The sequence below is a fragment of the Lutzomyia longipalpis genome, chromosome 2 (assembly GCF_024334085.1).
Source record: "Lutzomyia longipalpis isolate SR_M1_2022 chromosome 2, ASM2433408v1".
Lineage (NCBI taxonomy): Eukaryota > Metazoa > Arthropoda > Insecta > Diptera > Psychodidae > Lutzomyia > Lutzomyia longipalpis.
Window position 1 is genome coordinate 21,674,536 of NC_074708.1, and position 19,757 is coordinate 21,694,292.

The following is a 19,757-nucleotide window of genomic DNA, read 5'->3' on the forward strand; positions in this document are numbered from 1 at the left end:
GCAAATCATGAGTTTCATAATCAAGAAGCCCGGAGGGCAAGAATTGAACTACATAAATGCTACACAGCGCAGTATTTGGGAGAGAGTACAGAACCACAGAATCAGGGAGAATTTACAAGTTACAAAGGCTCATTATTTGAAATGTTGATCTAAATCTTTTTCTTGGGAAGGGAAAATTCATTCTGTGAGAGAAAAATGTCCGAGGACTCCAACACTATCGTCGTAGACATACCAGGGCCTTCCACGGCATCAAAGCCCGCCGTAACAATATCTTTTATGTTCTGATTATTCGATTATTCGTGGCAATAGAAATAATTTTTCAAGTTTACGCATTTACGAACGGTACTTCTTACAAGTGAATTCCCCTAAATTATAATTTCTGTTGAGACTTCCGAAATGAATACAATTAAACTTTTACTTTACATTGAAGATCATAAAAATATCCTAAGTTGATTCAATTATCCTAAATAATTTTGAAAATATTGCAAAGGGATATTTATTTCTAAAAAAAAACATAATTTCAAAATTACTCGGCGGAAAGGAACATTCAGTTTCTCTACATTCTTTTTCTTTTATTTTGTATTCATCATATAATATATTTTTATTTTATTTTATATTAAATTTTGTTGGAACACTCCTTTGTTTTATTTTTGTATTTACATAAAATTGCAACATTTTATGCAGTTTACAATGAATTTACATTTTATTTATCTTTTTTATCTTTCATATTTCAAACTGATATTTAAAAAAAATCGCTGAAGGAGGTATATTTCAAAAACATCATATCCTAACACATCTTTTCGGAGGATGGAATTCTATACTATGTGTATAGGCGAAAAATGCACGTCATTCAATAAAAATCCGCATTGTAATTCTCTCTTTTGGAAAAAGAGAAGAGAAAAAAGTATTAAAAAGAATTCCCTGAACAATCATTTCTCCATCATAGAGACACTCCGCAATAGTGGAGGTTTTGAACTTGCAAACGGTTTCAATTTCCCTTTTTATTTCATGATTTTTTTTTACCATTGAGTATTGTCAATCTTCAATGCTTCTCTTCGTCTCGGGTTGAAAAAATATTTTTTCGACACCTTTCAAATCATTCTGTGCTAGGTTTTTATTCTAACGTGCTCAAAGTTAAATTCGATTGTTTTTTTTTTAGTAAAAAAAATGTTTAAGGATTTTTTTTTTAGGAATTAGGTAAAAAAATTATGCTTTAAAAGTTATTTGATTGTTAGGAAAAATAATTCATGAATTGTAGTTTTAATTTTTCGAAAATGTGCGAAGTATCAGTTTTCGTGGTCAACTGATAAATGCAGTTCATCCCTGCCGTAGGGCCAGACCATTTCTTCACCATTAAATTTGCACATATGTGCCATATTTTTGTACTTGTAGAGCACAGGATTATCAATGTAGGACTCACATTTGTAGCACCACACGGACAAATCGCTAAAACTCAGCGTGAGTGGATGCTCCGTGTCTAGATGATGGTAGAGCATATGTTCACCCACATAGCGACCACAGAGTGTCCGGAAGCAGTGTAGGCAAATCCAATTTTCCGTTGGGCTCGCACACTCTCCGCACGGGGCCCACGTATTGATTTCTACAAATATTTCCCACACATCCAAAACACCCACCACATCCCCCAACCCCATTTCATCAGAAGGGGTGAGCGAGGGTGGTGATGGGGGTAAAGAAGAAACATGCATGAGCAACAAATTCATAATAACACGATGACATCGCTCATATTCAACCTAGTGACACATCTCCGCCTCGCATATCTATCGAAAACATATGCTTTGGCATATTCCTGTCTCGTACGTAACACACATATGTTTGGAAAATTTACATACAATTTTAATAAAATAAATTGTTTTATATTGAAAGCCGCGTGGTAAATTGTGTGCAACATGAATGCGAAAATAAAAATTCGTCATATCAGTAAAATCCTTTAAAATGCACCACATGCTACATTAAATATTAAAATAATTTTTACAATGTAATAAAATTCAATTTATAAAACCGCACACACACGCAGGGAGTTCGCTGAAATTGAGCTTCATTGTAATTTATTATGTATTATCTGCAAATTTTATTGTATTTTACAACAATTAAGCAGAATATTTTAAGGTACAACAAAATAGCAAAAGCCGGAGATTAATTAGTTACCTTTCAATTCACTTAATTATCACAAGCTTCAATCGCAATTATTGCATCCGCAATAAAGTCTAACTACAAAGGTAGATACATAATGTAGTTAAAACTGAATAAAATACAATGATTTAATTTAATACATTGAAATAAAAATGTAACAAATCTTGAAATTGATTCGTATTTGAGTATTTAAAATGTAATTGAATAATTGAAAATCTTGAAATTGATTCGTATTTGAGTATTTAAAATATAATTGAATAATTGAAAATCTTGAAATTGATTCGTATTTGAGTATTTAAAATGTAATTGAATAATTGAAAATCTTGAAATTAATTCGTATTTGAGTATTTAAAATGTAATTGAATAATTGAAAATCTTGAAATTGATTCGTATTTGAGTATTTAAAATGTAATTGAATAATTGAAAATCTTGAAATTGATTCGTATTTGAGTATTTAAAATGTAATTGAATAATTGAAAATCTTGAAATTGATTCGTATTTGAGTATTTAAAATGTAATTGAATAATTGAAAATCTTGAAATTGATTCGTATTTGAGTATTTAAAAATGTAATTGAATAATTGAAAATCTTGAAATTGATTCGTATTTGAGTATTTAAAATGTAATTGAATAATTGAAAATCTTGAAATTGATTCGTATTTGAGTATTTAAAATGTAATTGAATAATTGAAAATCTTGAAATTGATTCGTATTTGAGTATTTAAAATGTAATTGAATAATTGAAAATCTTGAAATTGATTCGTATTTGAGTATTTAAAAATGTAATTGAATAATTGAAAATCTTGAAATTGATTCGTATTTGAGTATTTAAAATGTAATTGAATAATTGAAAATCTTGAAATTGATTCGTATTTGAGTATTTAAAAATGTAATTGAATAATTGAAAATCTTGAAATTGATTCGTATTTGAGTATTTAAAATGTAATTGAATAATTGAAAATCTTGAAATTGATTCGTATTTGAGTATTTAAAATGTAATTGAATAATTGAAAATCTTGAAATTGATTCGTATTTGAGTATTTAAAATGTAATTGAATAATTGAAAATCTTGAAATTGATTCGTATTTGAGTATTTAAAATGTAATTGAATAATTGAAAATCTTGAAATTGATTCGTATTTGAGTATTTAAAATGTAATTGAATAATTGAAAATCTTGAAATTGATTCGTATTTGAGTATTTAAAATGTAATTGAATAATTGAAAATCTTGAAATTGATTCGTATTTGAGTATTTAAAATGTAATTGAATAATTGAAAATCTTGAAATTGATTCGTATTTGAGTATTTAAAATGTAATTGAATAATTGAAAATCTTGAAATTGATTCGTATTTGAGTATTTAAAATGTAATTGAATAATTGAAAATCTTGAAATTGATTCGTATTTGAGTATTTAAAATGTAATTGAATAATTGAAAATCTTGAAATTGATTCGTATTTGAGTATTTAAAATGTAATTGAGTAATTGAGATTTATTTGAATAATTGAACAGTAATTTATATGTAATTGGACTTTCAATTACAATTACTTTGTAGTTAATAAGTGAAAACTCAATTACCAATTACTTAGCATGTATTTGCAATTACTTTCAATTACAATTACAAAGTATTTGTAATAGAAAATTCAATTACAATTACAAAGTAATTATAATTCATGATGGTAATTAAAGTAATTGTAATTGAACTTTGACAACACTTATTATGATCACCTGCAAAAATATTAACAAGAAAATATTTATAGTCACAACGAGTTATTATTCTCCAAAGAATTATCATAAAAATAATTTAAAAAAAAATAGTATGACAAAAACTAATAATTTTTCTACAATTCCTACAGAGAAAATCTTCTTGTAATTAATATCCATTTCTTCATGGTTTTCTGCAACTAATAAATTTTCACGAAATGTGTCACTATGGACTGAGCAATGCCATGGATATGTATGTCAAGAAAGTATCGAAAGGAATCACAAGAAATATTTATCACCACATGAGGAGAATATATCTCTCTCACAGCGCAGTGAGAAGGACTTACCGCTTGGTGCCTGAGATGGATCCAGCATTGCGAGATGTGGGCAATTTTTCAGAGGCACCACGGCAAACATTTCCTCATTGGCCAAGGCGATGGCATTTTCCGCCAAGTAATCACTCAGTGATTGATGGTCTTTCTTCACCTCACCACGCGAACTCGACGGGCCCGGATGTGGTTCTTCCACCTCCTTTCCCGCTCCACTGCTTCGCTCATTTGTACTGTCACTATCACACGGCTCATCTTCAATCTTCATCCCCTGCACCATGTCACTGAGGCCACCACCCACGTCGCCACACACAAAATTGGGCACTTTCTTGCTAAACTTCAAGCACTTCCAGTACTTCTTCTGCACCGACACCACATTTCGTATTGTCTCCACGCAACTTCCATTCAATTCCCGTCTGCATCCATCCAATGGTGGCAGTGGGTCACCGAGAAGTGCCTAAAAGGATACACATTTTTTTTGCGGAGGATTGTGATGATTAAATTTTTGTTGTAGTATACCTTTGAACACATGGTCATTGCGTATGAAATGGAATTGACATTGTATCCACCCTCGAGGCAAATGATAAGCCGCCCATTCGCCAGGGATGCCAGCCAGTGTGTAAAGTGCCCATAGGCCTCGGGGGAAACTTTGCACCCACCCAGGGGATCTCCAATTGCAGCATCGAAGCCAGCCGACACCAACACCAATTCCGGATTAAATTCATACGCAATGGGCATGATGATGCTGTGAAAAGCTGCTGCGTATTCTGCATCACCCATCCCCTTCCGATTCCACGGGATATTCACATTGAACCCCTCCCCGGGTCCACTGCCCACCTCCCCATAATCCCCATCTCTGCCCTTTGGGAAGAAATTCCCATGATCAAAGCGATGAAGTGACACATAGAGCACATCTCGACGATTCTCAAAGATATGCTGTGTCCCATTCCCATGATGTACGTCCCAGTCAACAATGAGAATACGTCGAAGGCCGTGAACTTGAACGGCATACTCGGCTGCCACGGCGATATTGTTGAAAATACAAAAGCCATGCGGAAGATCTGATTCAGCATGATGTCCCGGTGGTCGGACAACACAAATCCCACTCTGGGAATTCCCATTTACCACCTCATCCACCACCTGAAGCACACTACCAGCTGCAAGGGTAGCACACGTCCACGTAGAACTGTGGAAGTACACGGAGTTGTACCTATCCGGGAAAGAGCCTCAAATGTCATCAAAATTCCCTAAAAAAAAAAAAACTCGCCCTTTGAACTTCTTCTCACCTTTCCCCAAATGCCTTCAAATCCTTCCGTTCAACGGACTCCTTCATCAACCTCACGTGCTCAGGTGAGTGCACAAGTTCAAGCTCTTCGAGTGTGGCATGTCGACTGGCCACCCGGTGCATCCTCTCAACTGTTCCATATTCCCCAAAACGCTCCCAAATCTTCGTTATCCTCGCCGGACATTCAGGATGCACCTCAAAGTCATTCTTGTGCTCCGTCATGGCGTCATCGTAGACAAAGCAAACCCTCTTCGGGGCAACCCTGAGATTTGTCGTCATTTCGAGACGCTGCAAACGCTCATCATTCCTCCGTACGCACTCCTGATCCTGCACAGGGTAGCAATTGCGTGTCTCAAATCTCTCCGCGCGCACCAATGGACCCTTGAACAGCGTCGTGACTTGGTGCAGCTCCCGTGGGGGATTAATATTATTCACCTCCTCCAGCCCATACGTTCGATGAATCTGCAAACATTTCCAGTATGCCCTCTGCACGGAAATGCAATTGAGGATGGTCTCCTGAACGCTTTCGCATGGAGCAGCCAGAGGTGTGAGATTTGGACAAGGATCCCCAAGGAGGGTTCTTAACGTGAGAGCAGCTCCCTCGGCTAACGATCGAAGGCAGTAGCCACCTTCGAGGATCACTGCAACCTTTCCACTCGCCAGCGACATTAGGGGTGACAGGAAGTGTGCATAGCATGCCGGAGTCACCTCCATTTCACCCTAACAAAGCAATTTATTAATTTTTATAGACTTTTGCATTGTGGGATGATCCAATAATAACTTTGAGATTTTTCTGAGAGATTTTTGAGTCAATTTTGAAAGAAAAAAAATTTTTCACTTAATATGACCAAATATTGATTAAAAATTAATATTTTTTCTAAATTTTTATTAATTATTTTTATAATATATTTTTTACATTAGTTTCCTTAATTATTGGACCATCCCTTATTTGTAAAAAAAAAAAAGAAGAAAACTAGGAAAACAGGAAAAGCAGTTGGGAAAATAAAACGTAGGTGCACACTAGATATACTCATGGATATAGACTAGAACGAAATTCAACAAATGAGTCAAAACTTTGTGAAACATGTCATGTAGAGAATTCCGTAGAACATGTACTAATATATTGCTTACAATTTGAAAAAGAGAGAAAAGAATTATATCTAGATAGAACGATAAAAATGATATTGAGTGATAATGATAAAAAAACTGAAAAATTGATGAAATTCCTGTACAAAACTAAACTAATAGATTATATTTAATATTTTAAAAATCTGTAAAAACATCATGTAAACACATTTGTCCGATACACTAGTTTGTATATGGATGTAAATAAATTATTATTATTACGAGGTAAATTGTCGCTTCGCTCCAATTTACCTCGCCCCGCTTCGCGGGGATTTGTTGCGCTTCGCGCAAATTTTATATAGAGAAAATAATTGAGATGAAAAAAGTCCAATAGAAAATGTATTCGTTGGTAACAATCGCCTGGTATCAGTAGTCTCTGTACCAAATTTCATCACGATCGGACCAACGGTGTAGAAATGCATAGCTGAACAGACACCATATTTTTGAGAGACCTTTCTTTATTATATAGATGGGCCACGCAAAAACCTCCAACAGATATTTCAAAGGGAAAAAGTGAATTTCACACAACATTTTTGGCGCAAAATTCAAAAAGTAGTCAAAAAAGCGTGATTTTTATATGGGGGCTATGTGAAGGGGGGCTCTGGGGGGAAAATGAGTGCCGTTGGTAAAAACCGCCTGGTATCAGTAGTCTCTGTACCAAATTTCATCACGATCGGACCAACGGTGTAGAAATGCATAGATGAACAGGAACGAAATTTTAGAGAGACCTTTCTTTATTATATAGATGGGCCACGCAAAAACCTCCAACAGATATTTCAAATGGAAAAAGTGAATTTCACACAACATTTATGGCGCCGAATTCAAAAAGTAGTCAAAAAAGCGTGATTTTTATATGGGGGCTATATGAAGGGGGGCTCTGGGGGGAAAATGAGTGCCGTTGGTAAAAACCGCCTGGTATCAGTAGTCTCTGTACCAAATTTCATCACGATCGGACCAACGGTGTAGAAATGCATAGCTGAACAGACACCATATTTTTGAGAGACCTTTCTTTATTATATAGATGGGCCACGCAAAAAACTCCAACAGATATTTCAAAGGGAAAAAGTGAATTTCACACAACATTTTTGGCGCAAAATTCAAAAAGTAGTCAAAAAAGCGTGATTTTTATATGGGGGCTATGTGAAGGGGGGCTCTGGGGGGAAAATGAGTGCCGTTGGTAAAAACCGCCTGGTATCAGTAGTCTCTGTACCAAATTTCATCACGATCGGACCAACGGTGTAGAAATGCATAGATGAACAGGAACGAAATTTTAGAGAGACCTTTCTTTATTATATAGATAAAACGTAGGTACACCACATCATTGCTACAAAGCTAGAGTTTTCATTATCAGAAATAAAATTTCAGGCATGCAGTTAAATAAACAAATTTAAAAAAAAATTAAAGAAAATTAGTTAACGAAATATAAGGGATGGTCACGTTATTTTGGAAACTCTACAGGAACAAAATGGACAAAATGTGAGAATTTCAAATAATTTTTTTGAGCACAAAAATTAATTTTCTAAATTGAAAATACTGAATTCTTATCAATATTTGGCCATTTAACAAGAGTGCAAGCAAATTTCGAATTTTTGGTTTCAAAATTAGCTTGAAAATCGCTCTTGAAAGTCTCCGAGTTTCCAAAATAACGTGACCATCCCTTACTTTTAAACATAAAAGAATATCGAGGACTACATTGTAAAAACGGCTAAGTCGGCTAACTTTGTATGGGCTCCGAACTGACTTAGCCGTTCTTTTTAGCTGTGATTCTTTCGAAGAAAATTTTTACAATATAGCCCTCGATATTTAGAGTGATTTGCTTAACATAAAGCAAATCACTCTTAAAGGTCCGTAATTAAACTAGCGAGCTAATTGAATTAAAAATAATTTTTATGGGTTCCTTTTAGCTCAAATAAGACATTTTTAGCAAAAAATCCCAACTCAAAAATTTTCGGTTTTTCATCCTTCTTGATCCTGTGATTCCTTGAGGATGTTCTTTTGTGGTTATAAAATGATCAGGAATTGTAAAGACATAGTCTTGTATTAATTTGGACTCAATATTTGAAAATTAACTATACAAAATGAAACATTTTCAAAATCGAGCCATTGGGTCAGCGTAGTCAGCGTATGACCTAATTGGTCTTAAGGGTTAAATAGGATTTTGGCAATTATGAGTTTTGGTGAACAGTTTTAAATAATTTGCAGAACAAATTTAAGTTTTTTTTAAGCAGTAAAGAAAGTTAAAAAAATAGATTTATAGTTTTTAAAAAACTAAGACATTATAGAACGATTTTTGTATTTGTTAAAAGCAAAAGCAGAATGAATAATATTAAAGAAATGATACTAAATTTATTCGATTTTGATTAAAGAAAATTTTTTATAAAAAAAATTTATTTAACCAATTTTAAAATCTTTCCTTCGATATAATGTAATTTGTTAGAAACATTAAATGGTTCTATTAAAAATATCATTTATTTGTGAATAACTTCAAAACTATTTTAGTAAATTTTGTTTATTTTCAAACATTTTTAAAACTCTTTTAAGTGAATGAGATTAAGTAGCAAATACAAACAACAATATTTCAAGACAAATCCATCCACAACCACCAAAAGCTGTTAATGTTAACCCATTATTGCACTGAAATTGTATACCTTAAGCATTACCAAGCTATTTAATTTAACAAAAGGCAGACTCAACGACTGAAACTTGACCTCACTTCACAGGCTTCCCCTAAAATGGATTGTAGTGCAATTTCGGGGGAAATTAGCAAAATGCGGTCATTGAGTGTGGTTAATTAAATTCAACAACTAACTACCTTTTCATCACCCAAAGCGGAGTCATAGCCCGCAGAGACTATTACCAAATTGGGTGCAAACTATGGGAGAGAAAATGGGAAAAAGGGTGCCATAAGTTACATGCTCTTAGAAAAATCAAAACACACCTCTGGGCATCCAAGGGCTGCGTCGTATCCGGCGGAGATTATCACAAGTTGTGGTTGAAACTGTTGGTTTTTTTTTTTTCATTTTATTTTATCAGTTCATGTCATTGGGAAGAGAAATTAATGTTTACAGTATAGTGATGGGTAAGGTAGATAAAAAGAGGAAAACAACAGTGATGATCATAAAAATAGATTGTGTTTCTAATTACAACCATTTCACGGTCAAAGATTTTCTATTAGAATATTTTAAAAAGAAAAAATAATTTCCAATTTCTTTGAACTTTTTATGACCACCACTGTTGCGAATCATGTTAAACACAATTTTGGGGTGGAACTTGATTGACATTTTTCGTTCATGGTCATTGATTCTTCACTTTATATATGGTAGTAACGCTATCATCGCACTCACCTCTGTGGCCACGGGTAGGAGGACCTGCTGGAAGATGGCCAAGTAGTCGGCGTCGGTCATGCCGGTGTGATTGAGTGGCAAATTGAAATTGAATCCCCTACCAGCACTCTCGCCCACCCAATCGAAGTCAGACTCCCGCAAATTGGGCCAAAACTCCCCATGTTCGTAGCGATGGATGGAGAAGTAGAGCACCCGTGGGTCATCGTAGAACATCCGCTGTGTGCCCTGACCATGATGGATGTCCCAGTCGACAATTAGAATGCGCTCAGTGTTACCCCGACGGAGGATTTCCTCTGCAGCTATTGCGACATTGTTGAAAAAGCAGTACCCATTGAATTCCGCCTTCATCGCATGATGCCCAGGTGGTCGAATTATCGCCATGCCATTCTGTACTCGACCCTCGGCAACAGCATTCACCAGCTCCACGGTACTGCCCACACACAACAGCGACAATTCAAATGTTGTCTGCAAAATGGGGGAAGATTCAACCCACAAAATAGCACCATTAGTCTTCCTCTTGCATCCACTTTGTTCATTTCAAGATAAACTGGAGTCCTCCCCCACCCACCTACTCCCTTCAAAAAGACACGAAAAATGGACAATTTTGAATATTTCAGTGCGGACACAAATGCATCCACTTCCTCCAACCCTTTGTTTTGTTCTCCTTTCATATGAACTGTACAAAATGTAGCGCAGTCCACTCCATTGATCGCATTCATTAATTTTTGATTATTTTCCGCAAAAATTTGAAAGAAAATTTTGTATTTTATACTAAATTGTAATTGGGGAAAACTGTTAAGGATTGTGCTAGTCATCGTGGGTAATTTGACTTTTTTAAATCGCCACAAAATTAAAATCTTTTTAACATTTCCAGATAAATTCTATACAGTGTGTAGGGAAGTTTAATTGCTTCAAGATCGTCAAAAGAAGATTTTGTAAAAAAATCTTTTTGAGAGAAAATTTAGGTCACAGTTTTGAAGTTAGAAATCTCGATCCTCCAAGGGTTAAACATAGTAAATGATTATAAAAATGATGTAATTTCAAATTAAGTTACAATCTCTCCTCACTATTTGTGTATTATTTTTCGTAAATTTTTATATTTTTGTAAAAATTATTAATTTCATACCTTCTGCAATATTGTAAATTACTTAATTAGTATTCTTCCAGCTTCCTCATCTATTATGACGTGATTCACATAATAAATTTGTTATTTGACCACTGAGGATGACACGCAGAGTGTCGAAAGCTCTGGCAATTCAAATGTTTTAATTGCTGAATCGAATTTTACCCGACGCTCACCGAAGAAAATTCCAAAAGTTTTCAAACAATTCATTTCATTAGAAAATTTTTAAATAAATACAAATTTGTATCATAAAGTTGTTTGTTTAATCTGTAGCCATGGCTTTCAACACAAAGTTCTTGGGTTCGAAACTCATGATAATTTTTTCTGTCTTTTGTTTTTAGATAAAAAGGTCAAGAATGCTTTTTATTTGTTGAAATTTTCGCAAAGTTAGATTTCAAAATTAACCCAAAAAAGTTCTAAAGCTCTTTCTTTACAGGAATCCATTAAACTCTTGGGAAAGTCAAACCTTTTTGCCATTTTTATGCGCTTAATTTTTTTCTGAATAAATCAGTTTTGATCGTTTTGATACAACCCAGCGGGCACAGTTAGAAGATTTCTTGAAGATATTTCGAAGATTAATCGATGAGATTTGTCAGAAATTGCATACAAAGTTTGCCGACTTTTCCCAATGTTTATTTCTATTGTATCTAATGAAGACGAGAAGTTCTCGTCTGGGAAATTCATTAAAGAATCTCCCTGGACGTATCGCCTTGGAGGTACAATTTTCGTGTCGATTCTGGCCCTTGGTGTCTTCATCAAAGAACGTTTTCATAATATTAGAAATGAATCTCCGGCACGGATTGAAGGCTCCGTTGGAATATAATTTTGAGTTCGTCGAAAAGTGACAAATTTTTCCGTCTTTCTGGATTCAAAATTTTTGATCTTGTGCAACCATCGGCTGAGAAACTTTCTTCTTCCAGAAATTCCGTGCATAGATCTGGAAAATTCCCCATGTTTTCCTCTTTGGAAGCACAATGATTCTCCTAAACATCCTCCTCAAGCACAATGTCCTCTACTTTATCTTCCTCCCCAGAAAGTCCCCTCACTTCTTTTTTATGTTTTTTTTTTCAATAATTTATAGTACTGCGACTTTGTTAACTTACGTAATCGTCCACTGCTGATCATGATTCATGGCTTTGAGGAATTTTCTCTTGACCACACAAAACTGAATGACGGCTTCTTTATTTAAAGAAGATTAGTCGGCAGATGTTTAGTATACGAGTATTGTAAACATCGTTTTACTTTTACGACTATTTTGCTACTGGTAGAGAAAAAATCGAATTTTTCTCGATTTGTGAATGTATTGGTGTGTTTCGAGACACAGTATTAAAATCTTAGAGATCTCTATATTATCTGCCGATTAATCTTGAAGATATCTTTACGACTGCTCGAATCCCCTATCCTGTGCCCGCTGGGATCTTACAAATAACTTTTTTCTGAATATTCAATAATTCCTCGATTTTAATGGGAATTGAACCTTCAGAACTTGGGTAAAGAAAGGTCATATAAATGTGCGTGATTAGAACCTCTCGGCTATTCATTTTCTTAGCAGTTATAGACTGTTCAGAAATATTAACATTAACTCCAGCTTTGATCTGTAAATTTTATAAAAAAGTTAATTTATATGAATTGTCTGCAAGCTATTATCAACAAAGTTTTTAATGAATATCAATAAATAATTAATTAAGAAAATAAAAAATTTTATTACAAATTACGGCGTTTTATTACCTTTGTAATTAAAAGAAAATTAGTTTAAGAGCTTTGAAGTAAAATTCATGTAAAATTTTCTCTCACAGAGTTATGCCCTTTTTAAATTCAAATAATAAATCTTTTCATCATTATGTATCTCACACAAACTTTCACTATTAAACTTGCAATGCAATATAAATTTTCGTGTACAGTAGAAGTCCACATCTGATTGTTTGTTGATGTGGACTTCTACTGTACCGCAACCATTATGTTTATGACGGCTAATGATTTAATTTTTTTTATGATTTAATTAAAATTTTATGTTTTGTTTTCTATTATTAAATTACCTCCTATTCTCATCTTCACCTGTGTGGCTCAACAATCCGCAAATAACGATTGTTTTAACTGATAAGCTATCACATGCTTCATCGTTTTTTTTTTATCAGCTCCTTGTGAGCTTATTCAAATCTCAAGAGCCCCCCAGACGACATGTTTACGATGAAAGTCACCTCATTTGCGTGATGAGATGAAGCAATAATGCCCAAAAAATGTGAATAAATGGTTTGAAAATACACAAAACTCACCGGATGGATGTAAATTGCGTCATAGCGGGAGCTCAAATCCTCCAGGGAGGCTTCATCCGTTGAACCACTGGTCCTCTTGAGGGTTTCGTAGTGTTCCTCGGTGTGTTTCAGGAGGATTTGCTCCTTTGTTGCGGATTTTGGTTCGATTTTCATGCATCGATCCATGAGTTTTAATTCTTGGCACCTAAGATGCAAAGGAGGGATGCATTAGATTGCTGAGAAGCAAAAGGGAATGGTAAAAACTCACCTGTCCAGGACACTTGTCAACCTAGCTGGACATTCCGGGTAGTTCTCATCCCAGAGACATTTGTGCTGCGCCATTTGGCGGTCGTAGATCAGTCCTGTTGCCCCGCGAATCATCTGTGTAGCCTCCATGGCTGTCTGGTAGGGATCCCTGAGTGTCTGAACGTCGCTGCTTCGCTTCTCACTGCTCGAGATCTTCTGGCGAGCGCGCTTTTTTGCTTCCATCAGTGCTGAGCTACTTGGTCGTGGATTCGCCATTGATCTCGTCTGAATCTTCGCCTTCTGTGCGGCTCTTCGTGTCACCGCCGGAGAGCTCTGCTACAACAAGTAACCGATAAACTCCTCAGATAACCTATCTCCCCAATTAGTTAACAAAACAAAGACTCACCATGTTTTTGCCTCTTTCTCACGCTTTCCGGAAACACAGTGGTGGCACGTCAAGATCCCACGCACTTCTGCAACGAAATAAGAGGGAATCGCATTAGAGTGAGAGACCATCTGGGGCTTTCTCCGGAGTTGTGGGGAGCAGCTCGTGAGCACTTTTCCTTAATTTGCTGGCAAATTGAGCGCTCAGCGAGCAAATGAGCAAACGGTACCATTAATATTTCATTACGCGCGAGCACAGTTATTCCCTCCGCGACGGCTCCAACGCACTGCCATGGACTTTTGGGCAACAATGAGGCACTGCTGAGGAGCTACTATCTGATCTCGCGAAGGTGGCAAATGCAAAAAACAACACACCCACTGGATATTTTGCAATTTCTTTCTTTGGTTGTGAAAAAGAAAACACAACACAACACAAAAAATTAAGAGTAAGGCAACACCTTCTTGCAGCACATGTGATTCTTTCCGAAGGCTTATGTGCCTTAATGTGAGATTAAATTAACTATATTGGTTTGTCTAATATTCACACGAATTTCTAACCTAAGATATTCACATAAGTTCAGTACAGTTTTGATTTTCTGTCTCAATTATCCCCATTGAATGTAATGGTAAAAATGTTAGGTTATAAATCCGGATAAATATGGGACAACCCAATAATTAATTAACTAATTTAATTAACTAATGTTGACGCAAATTCCAGTTGAAAGCCCCTCAACTGAGACGCAAAATTTATAACAAGCGGGAAATAGAAAAGGCTGCCCAGCAGCACATAAAGAAACTATTTTTAACCCTTTTAACCGTTGAGAAGAACTAAAATCACCAAAGAGGGAAAACAGAGAAAAATTGTGCAAATTCAAACTTAATTAAATAAAGTTGGAATTTAAATTGAAACTTCCCTAAGTTTCAATTATAGTCAGGGGATGGCAAACCCCGAGAAATCAGTACTTTTCGTGACGCAGCAGTCTCTTCCGATCAGATGAAGGGATTAATTTGCACAATTCCACTTGCAATCAAAAGTACATTTAATTAGCTTTCGATTAATCCCTATCTCATCATCCAGATTGACTTATAGTTAGGTCAACTCATGGCAAAAGACTGCAGGCAGTGCTAGAAACTTGAAAATTGGCATAAATGTTCCTTAGAGCATATAAAGGAAGGCAAATGAGTGTGGTTTGGTTTCGTCCGCTAAAAAGCATATGGCGGCCAATTTTCAAAATGGCGTCCTTTTAAGCTATAATGTAATCTAAAGTTTGTCGTAGGTGGCTGAAATTTTAGTATGTTATAGCTGGCATCAAGACCTTTCCAACGATAGGTCATTTGACTTCCTAGGTACCCTAGAACCTGAGATATTGCCATTTTTAGGTTTTTCTTTAGAAGCTCATATCTCCGGTTCTACGTAACGTACAAAGGTGTTTGACCTATCGTTGGAAAGGTCTCGCAATACTCTACAACTCTCTAGAACATTATAAATCAATTAAAAGAACATTTATAGGTCAAAAGAACAAAAAAACAATGTGTAATTTTTGACGTAAAAATTTTCATTAAAAAATAATTTTATCGGAACAAATTTTTTCCCAGTGTATTGTCCACATTCAGACGTTTCCAAAACATGGTCATTATAGGCTGTAGATCAAATAGAACCAGAGTTATAGCGATTTAAAAAACGTGAAATATTGAGAAAAAATTCTTGTAAATATTTCAACAAAAAGCAGAAATTTCCTAACCACTGTCGTTGTCAGGTACTCATCTCGGCCAGCGAGAGAGGAAGCACAGTCTTAATCACAGCCACTGTCGTTGTCAGGTACTTCCATTGCTAACATTTACAATTAAAGATAACATCCCAACAACTAAAATTACATACTAAACTTAAAATTAACTTAATCCAATAATATCTTAGAGAACTTTTCTCCTTTCTGACTCATAACAAACCATTATCTAACCTTTAAGCAGGTAAAAATATGGAAAAAATCACTTATTTGGGGGCGCCAAGAAGAGGAGGTGAAAGCGGAATCCCACATAACGCTTGCAACTCGTAATTACCTAATCTACCCCCATACCGAATTTTATTACAATCGGCCCAGCCGTTTCGGAGGAGTTCATGTGCCACAGACAAACTGACAAACTTTCAGCTTTAAATATATAATTAATATTACTTCTACACCAAAAAAAATTATAATAAGGAAATATGTATTTTACGATAAGAACCTCTATAAAATAAAAGATTTATTACGAATCTCATCATAACTATTTCTGAGTATTTAACAAAAAATAATCCAAAAAGCAATAGCAGTTGCGCATAAAATGCTACGAGGTTAGCAAAATGACAAAAGTAATTCTCGTCGGGAAATCGAGACTGGCGGCGAAAACGAGAAATGAAGAGAAAAGATTTGAACTAAACGAACTTTCTTTTTGCATTTCGACAAAATTCGTGATATCCGTGTTTTTTCCCAAATTTGTGGGCATAAAACGCATTTTTTGGGCTCCTGGGGCACTTACGGATGCTCTGGGAGCCTCGGGGAACTCCTCCGTGCGGAATTTGGGGCCCGTGGAAATTTTGACGGTTGGGTTACAAATTTGAAAATTTTGACGGTTGGGGATTTTACACGACTCTCATTTCCCGGAAATGCATTTTCGCGAACTTTTCAAACCAATGATGCCATTCGACGCGGCGTCGCTTCCTGATTCCAAAAACTTGCTTCCGGCCGAAAAATTCGGCGGAAAACGCGAGAAAATTGCGGAAAATTGAATGTGTGAGGGAGACAGTATCACTGACGAGCGAGTAAGAGAATAACGGTGAAATAGCATGTGTATCCCGTCTCATTTTCTCCTCGATCAACTAACAGCGCTGCCATGCGTCTGGCCCAAATAATAAAATTTGAGCTTTAACGAACTTTTTTTTTGTTTGTCACAAAAATACTATTTTCCTTATTTTTTTCCCAAATTTTTGGGCACAAAACTCGTTTTTAGGACTCCCGGGGCACTTACAGGCGTTCTGAGGCTCCCAGGGAGCTCCTCCGTGCGGAATTTGGGGCTTGCGGAAATTTTGACGGTTGGGGATTTTACACGCACTTTTTTTTCTCGGAAATGGATTTTCGTGACTTTTGGAATTTTTGATGCCAAAAATTCAAAAGCTTTTTCCTGGTCACAAAAAACCACTTCCGGCCGGAAAATTCGGAAGAAAACGCGAGAAAATTGTAAAAAACTGAAAGTGTGAGAGAGACGGATAGCGGTAAAATGCATCCATCTCATTTTCTTTTGAGCAAACAGTGCCAAAAAGTAGCAGTGGTTGCTTTTGGAACTACATTTAGGGCGCCAATTTCAAAAAGTAGTCAAAAAAAAACAAAAATTATATGGGGGCGCTACGATGGGGGGCTCCGGGCGGAAAATGAATGTCGTTGGTGAAAACCGCCTGGTATCAGGAGCCTCTGTACCAAATTTCATCGCGATCGGACCAACGGTGTAGAAATGAAACAGAGAAAATGTGATTTTTTTTCAGGAAAACTTGTTTTAAAATCAATGAAATTCTTTAAAAATAATGGAAATAAAATCATTTAAAAAGTTTTCAATTAATCGTTTTATTTAATAAAGCATTTTTCTGAATTTTCTTCGTCTTTAGCTTATTTTTCTTTCCTTCCACTGTTCCTACGGATAGATTGAGGTCCTCTGGTTCAATATCAGTAACTGTGATTGAGCTGAAGGGATTAAGGGAGCGCCTTTTGGATTTCTTAGCACTAGAAACCACAGGAGGACAGAAAATCGATGACTTCCTCTTACTATTCCGAATGATTGGAGTTTGTATTGTTTCTTCCAATTTTTGGGTTTCAGGAGATTCTTCTTTTGGTTTTGGAGAGCTTGGCTGGTCAACTGTCACAACTTCTTCCACCTCATCCCTCTCTTCAATGATCTCCTGGGATTTTGCTGAATTTTCCCTCTTTACAGCTGGAAATTCACTGATGACTGTGCTGAAGACGCACGTGGGGCGACATCCGATGTTTGTCGACGCAATCTTTTTCAATCCCAAGCTCTTTTGATCCACTGCCCACGCCGTCACATCACCAGCACTGCCAACGGAGGTGAGGAACTGCGGATTTCTACATGAGATTGCCTTTACACGCTTCTCATGAGCTTCCACGGATTTTTCCTTCAATCCTCCATCAATTTCACGAAGAAGAATCTTCCCGTTCTCCATACCAATAGCCAGGATATTTGCAGTGATCCACGCAAGACATGTAGGCCGAGAACTGCAGTCAATCGTGAGCTGAACAGATGCATCTTCTGAACTCCAGATCTGTACGATATTCTTTCCGGAAAGACTGAAATGCCGCCCATCCGGGGACCATTCGACACAATCAACTATCCGTCCGAGTTCTTGCTTTGATTTGAGATTTGTAGCATATGCCTGACGTCCTTTGACTAGATTCCACGTCCTCAGCGTTAAATCCGTCCCGAGAGTCAGAGCGAGTTTCCCTGATGGGTGGATACGAATCTGAGTGACTGCAGAACCTTTATGGGCGTCCTTCCACTCTCGGGCAAGTTCCCAGTTGTCACACGAGTACGCCAGCATTGATCCATCAGCACATCCGGCAAAGAGATGACTACCATCAGGTGAGAACTCCAATGTATTCACAGTGGCAGATTGAATGGTCAGAATAGCAATTTCTTGACGTGTCTTCAGGCTGTAAACGAAGATTTTGTCATCTGCACCTCCACTGGCCACAATCTCACCACATCCGGAAACGCAGCGAATAGAGGCAGCATGGGAATGAGATGCAAAGATCTTTGATAACTTCCCAGATGGTTTGTCCTATAAAAGTGAGGTTAGAGTCACGTTAGCTGCATTTCACAAATTATTCAATGAATTTATAGCTTTATATTACCGGATCTGTTGATTCAAGAGTGAATCCTAACAGGAACTCCTCGTATGTGCCCACAATCACATCAAACAAACTCATTTTTATCTATTTTTTCTCTAAAATGTATTCAAGGAGGGAGTCAATAAAAAGTTGACCCTATAAAAATTATGTCGGTTGAAGACATGAGTTATGAACATTCTTAGGAAAAGTCATTAGACATCTTAGACCTGCAAAGGACGTTTAACACTTGAAGGACTTTACTGGTACTTGCTACCGATTTGAACCTTAACCCTTTCGCGTTTTTTGGGTCATACGCTGTCTCAAACGTCAAACATTTTATTTTTTCAATTATTTGAAAATTATTATTAATGCATCAAATTCACGCAAAAAGAGCCAAAGAAGACGTTCTGACTGTGAAAAGTCCTCTGAAAACATCCACAGAATAAAAATCGTGGTAAAAATGAGCATGTTTCAATGGTTTTATGTTTCACGTTGAACGCTAAAGGGTTAGAATCGTCACAGAACAAAATCTATTGGACTTATCTCGATGAATTTAGCATTTATGTATAGGAAATTTTGATTACTTTCAGATAGAACAAAGAAAATCTCGAGAAAAGACTTTTCTTTGTAAGATAATTGAGGTCAAAGTCAGAACCCAATGCGGAGGATAAAATTGGTACTAAGTACCAATCAAAATCCCATACATTTTAGCCATTGTTTTGAGGTTATGCTTCCCCATATTTCCCAAATAAAGTACTCTTGTTCACTTTACCTTGGAGAAAATTATTAATATAGACTAATTTTATTGCCAGAAGTGACTAAAAAGTTACTTGGAGAATCAAAGTTTGTGATGATTGCATCGATTCTACGCAATTTTTTTTAATGACGATTTTCTCAATTAAATATTTAATAGTAATTAGACGCAGAAATGCTTGAAAGTGGTCA

The 19,757-nt window shown here is 36.0% G+C and overlaps 2 protein-coding genes and 1 long non-coding RNA gene across 9 annotated transcripts; 1 reads left to right on the top strand and 2 right to left on the bottom strand.

Annotated features, from left to right (window-relative positions):
- Positions 1-986: 986 nt before the first annotated feature.
- LOC129789540 (histone deacetylase 6) lies at positions 987-14,404 on the bottom strand. Of its 7 annotated transcripts, none has more exons than XM_055826389.1 (10): positions 14,172-14,404; positions 13,964-14,030; positions 13,580-13,890; positions 13,333-13,516; positions 9,937-10,401; positions 9,531-9,590; positions 5,469-6,187; positions 4,702-5,392; positions 4,201-4,639; positions 987-1,600 (listed from the first exon to the last, which is right to left on the bottom strand). In XM_055826389.1, the coding sequence occupies exons 2-10, from the start codon at positions 13,964-13,966 to the stop codon at positions 1,287-1,289; spliced, it is 3,186 nt and encodes a 1,061-aa protein (XP_055682364.1). In that variant the 5' UTR covers positions 13,967-14,030; positions 14,172-14,404; the 3' UTR covers positions 987-1,286. The 7 variants fall into 7 exon arrangements, with proteins under 7 accessions (XP_055682364.1, XP_055682358.1, XP_055682359.1 ...); XM_055826383.1 differs by having other exon boundaries at positions 13,580-13,893; positions 14,172-14,370; XM_055826384.1 differs by lacking the exon at positions 9,531-9,590 and adding an exon at positions 9,405-9,464 and having other exon boundaries at positions 13,580-13,893; positions 14,172-14,368.
- Positions 14,276-16,192, top strand: LOC129789549 (uncharacterized). Its single transcript, XR_008750475.1, has 3 exons — positions 14,276-14,387; positions 15,699-15,760; positions 15,907-16,192. It is a non-coding gene; the product is annotated as an uncharacterized LOC129789549 (long non-coding RNA).
- A 1,317-nt stretch (positions 16,193-17,509) lies between these two features.
- On the bottom strand, positions 17,510-18,999 carry LOC129789542 (p21-activated protein kinase-interacting protein 1-like). The gene is made up of 2 exons (XM_055826392.1): positions 18,837-18,999; positions 17,510-18,763 (listed from the first exon to the last, which is right to left on the bottom strand). Exons 1-2 carry the CDS (start codon positions 18,909-18,911, stop codon positions 17,522-17,524), a joined length of 1,317 nt encoding a protein of 438 aa, XP_055682367.1. The 5' UTR covers positions 18,912-18,999; the 3' UTR covers positions 17,510-17,521.
- Between the last annotated feature and the right edge of the window lie 758 nt (positions 19,000-19,757).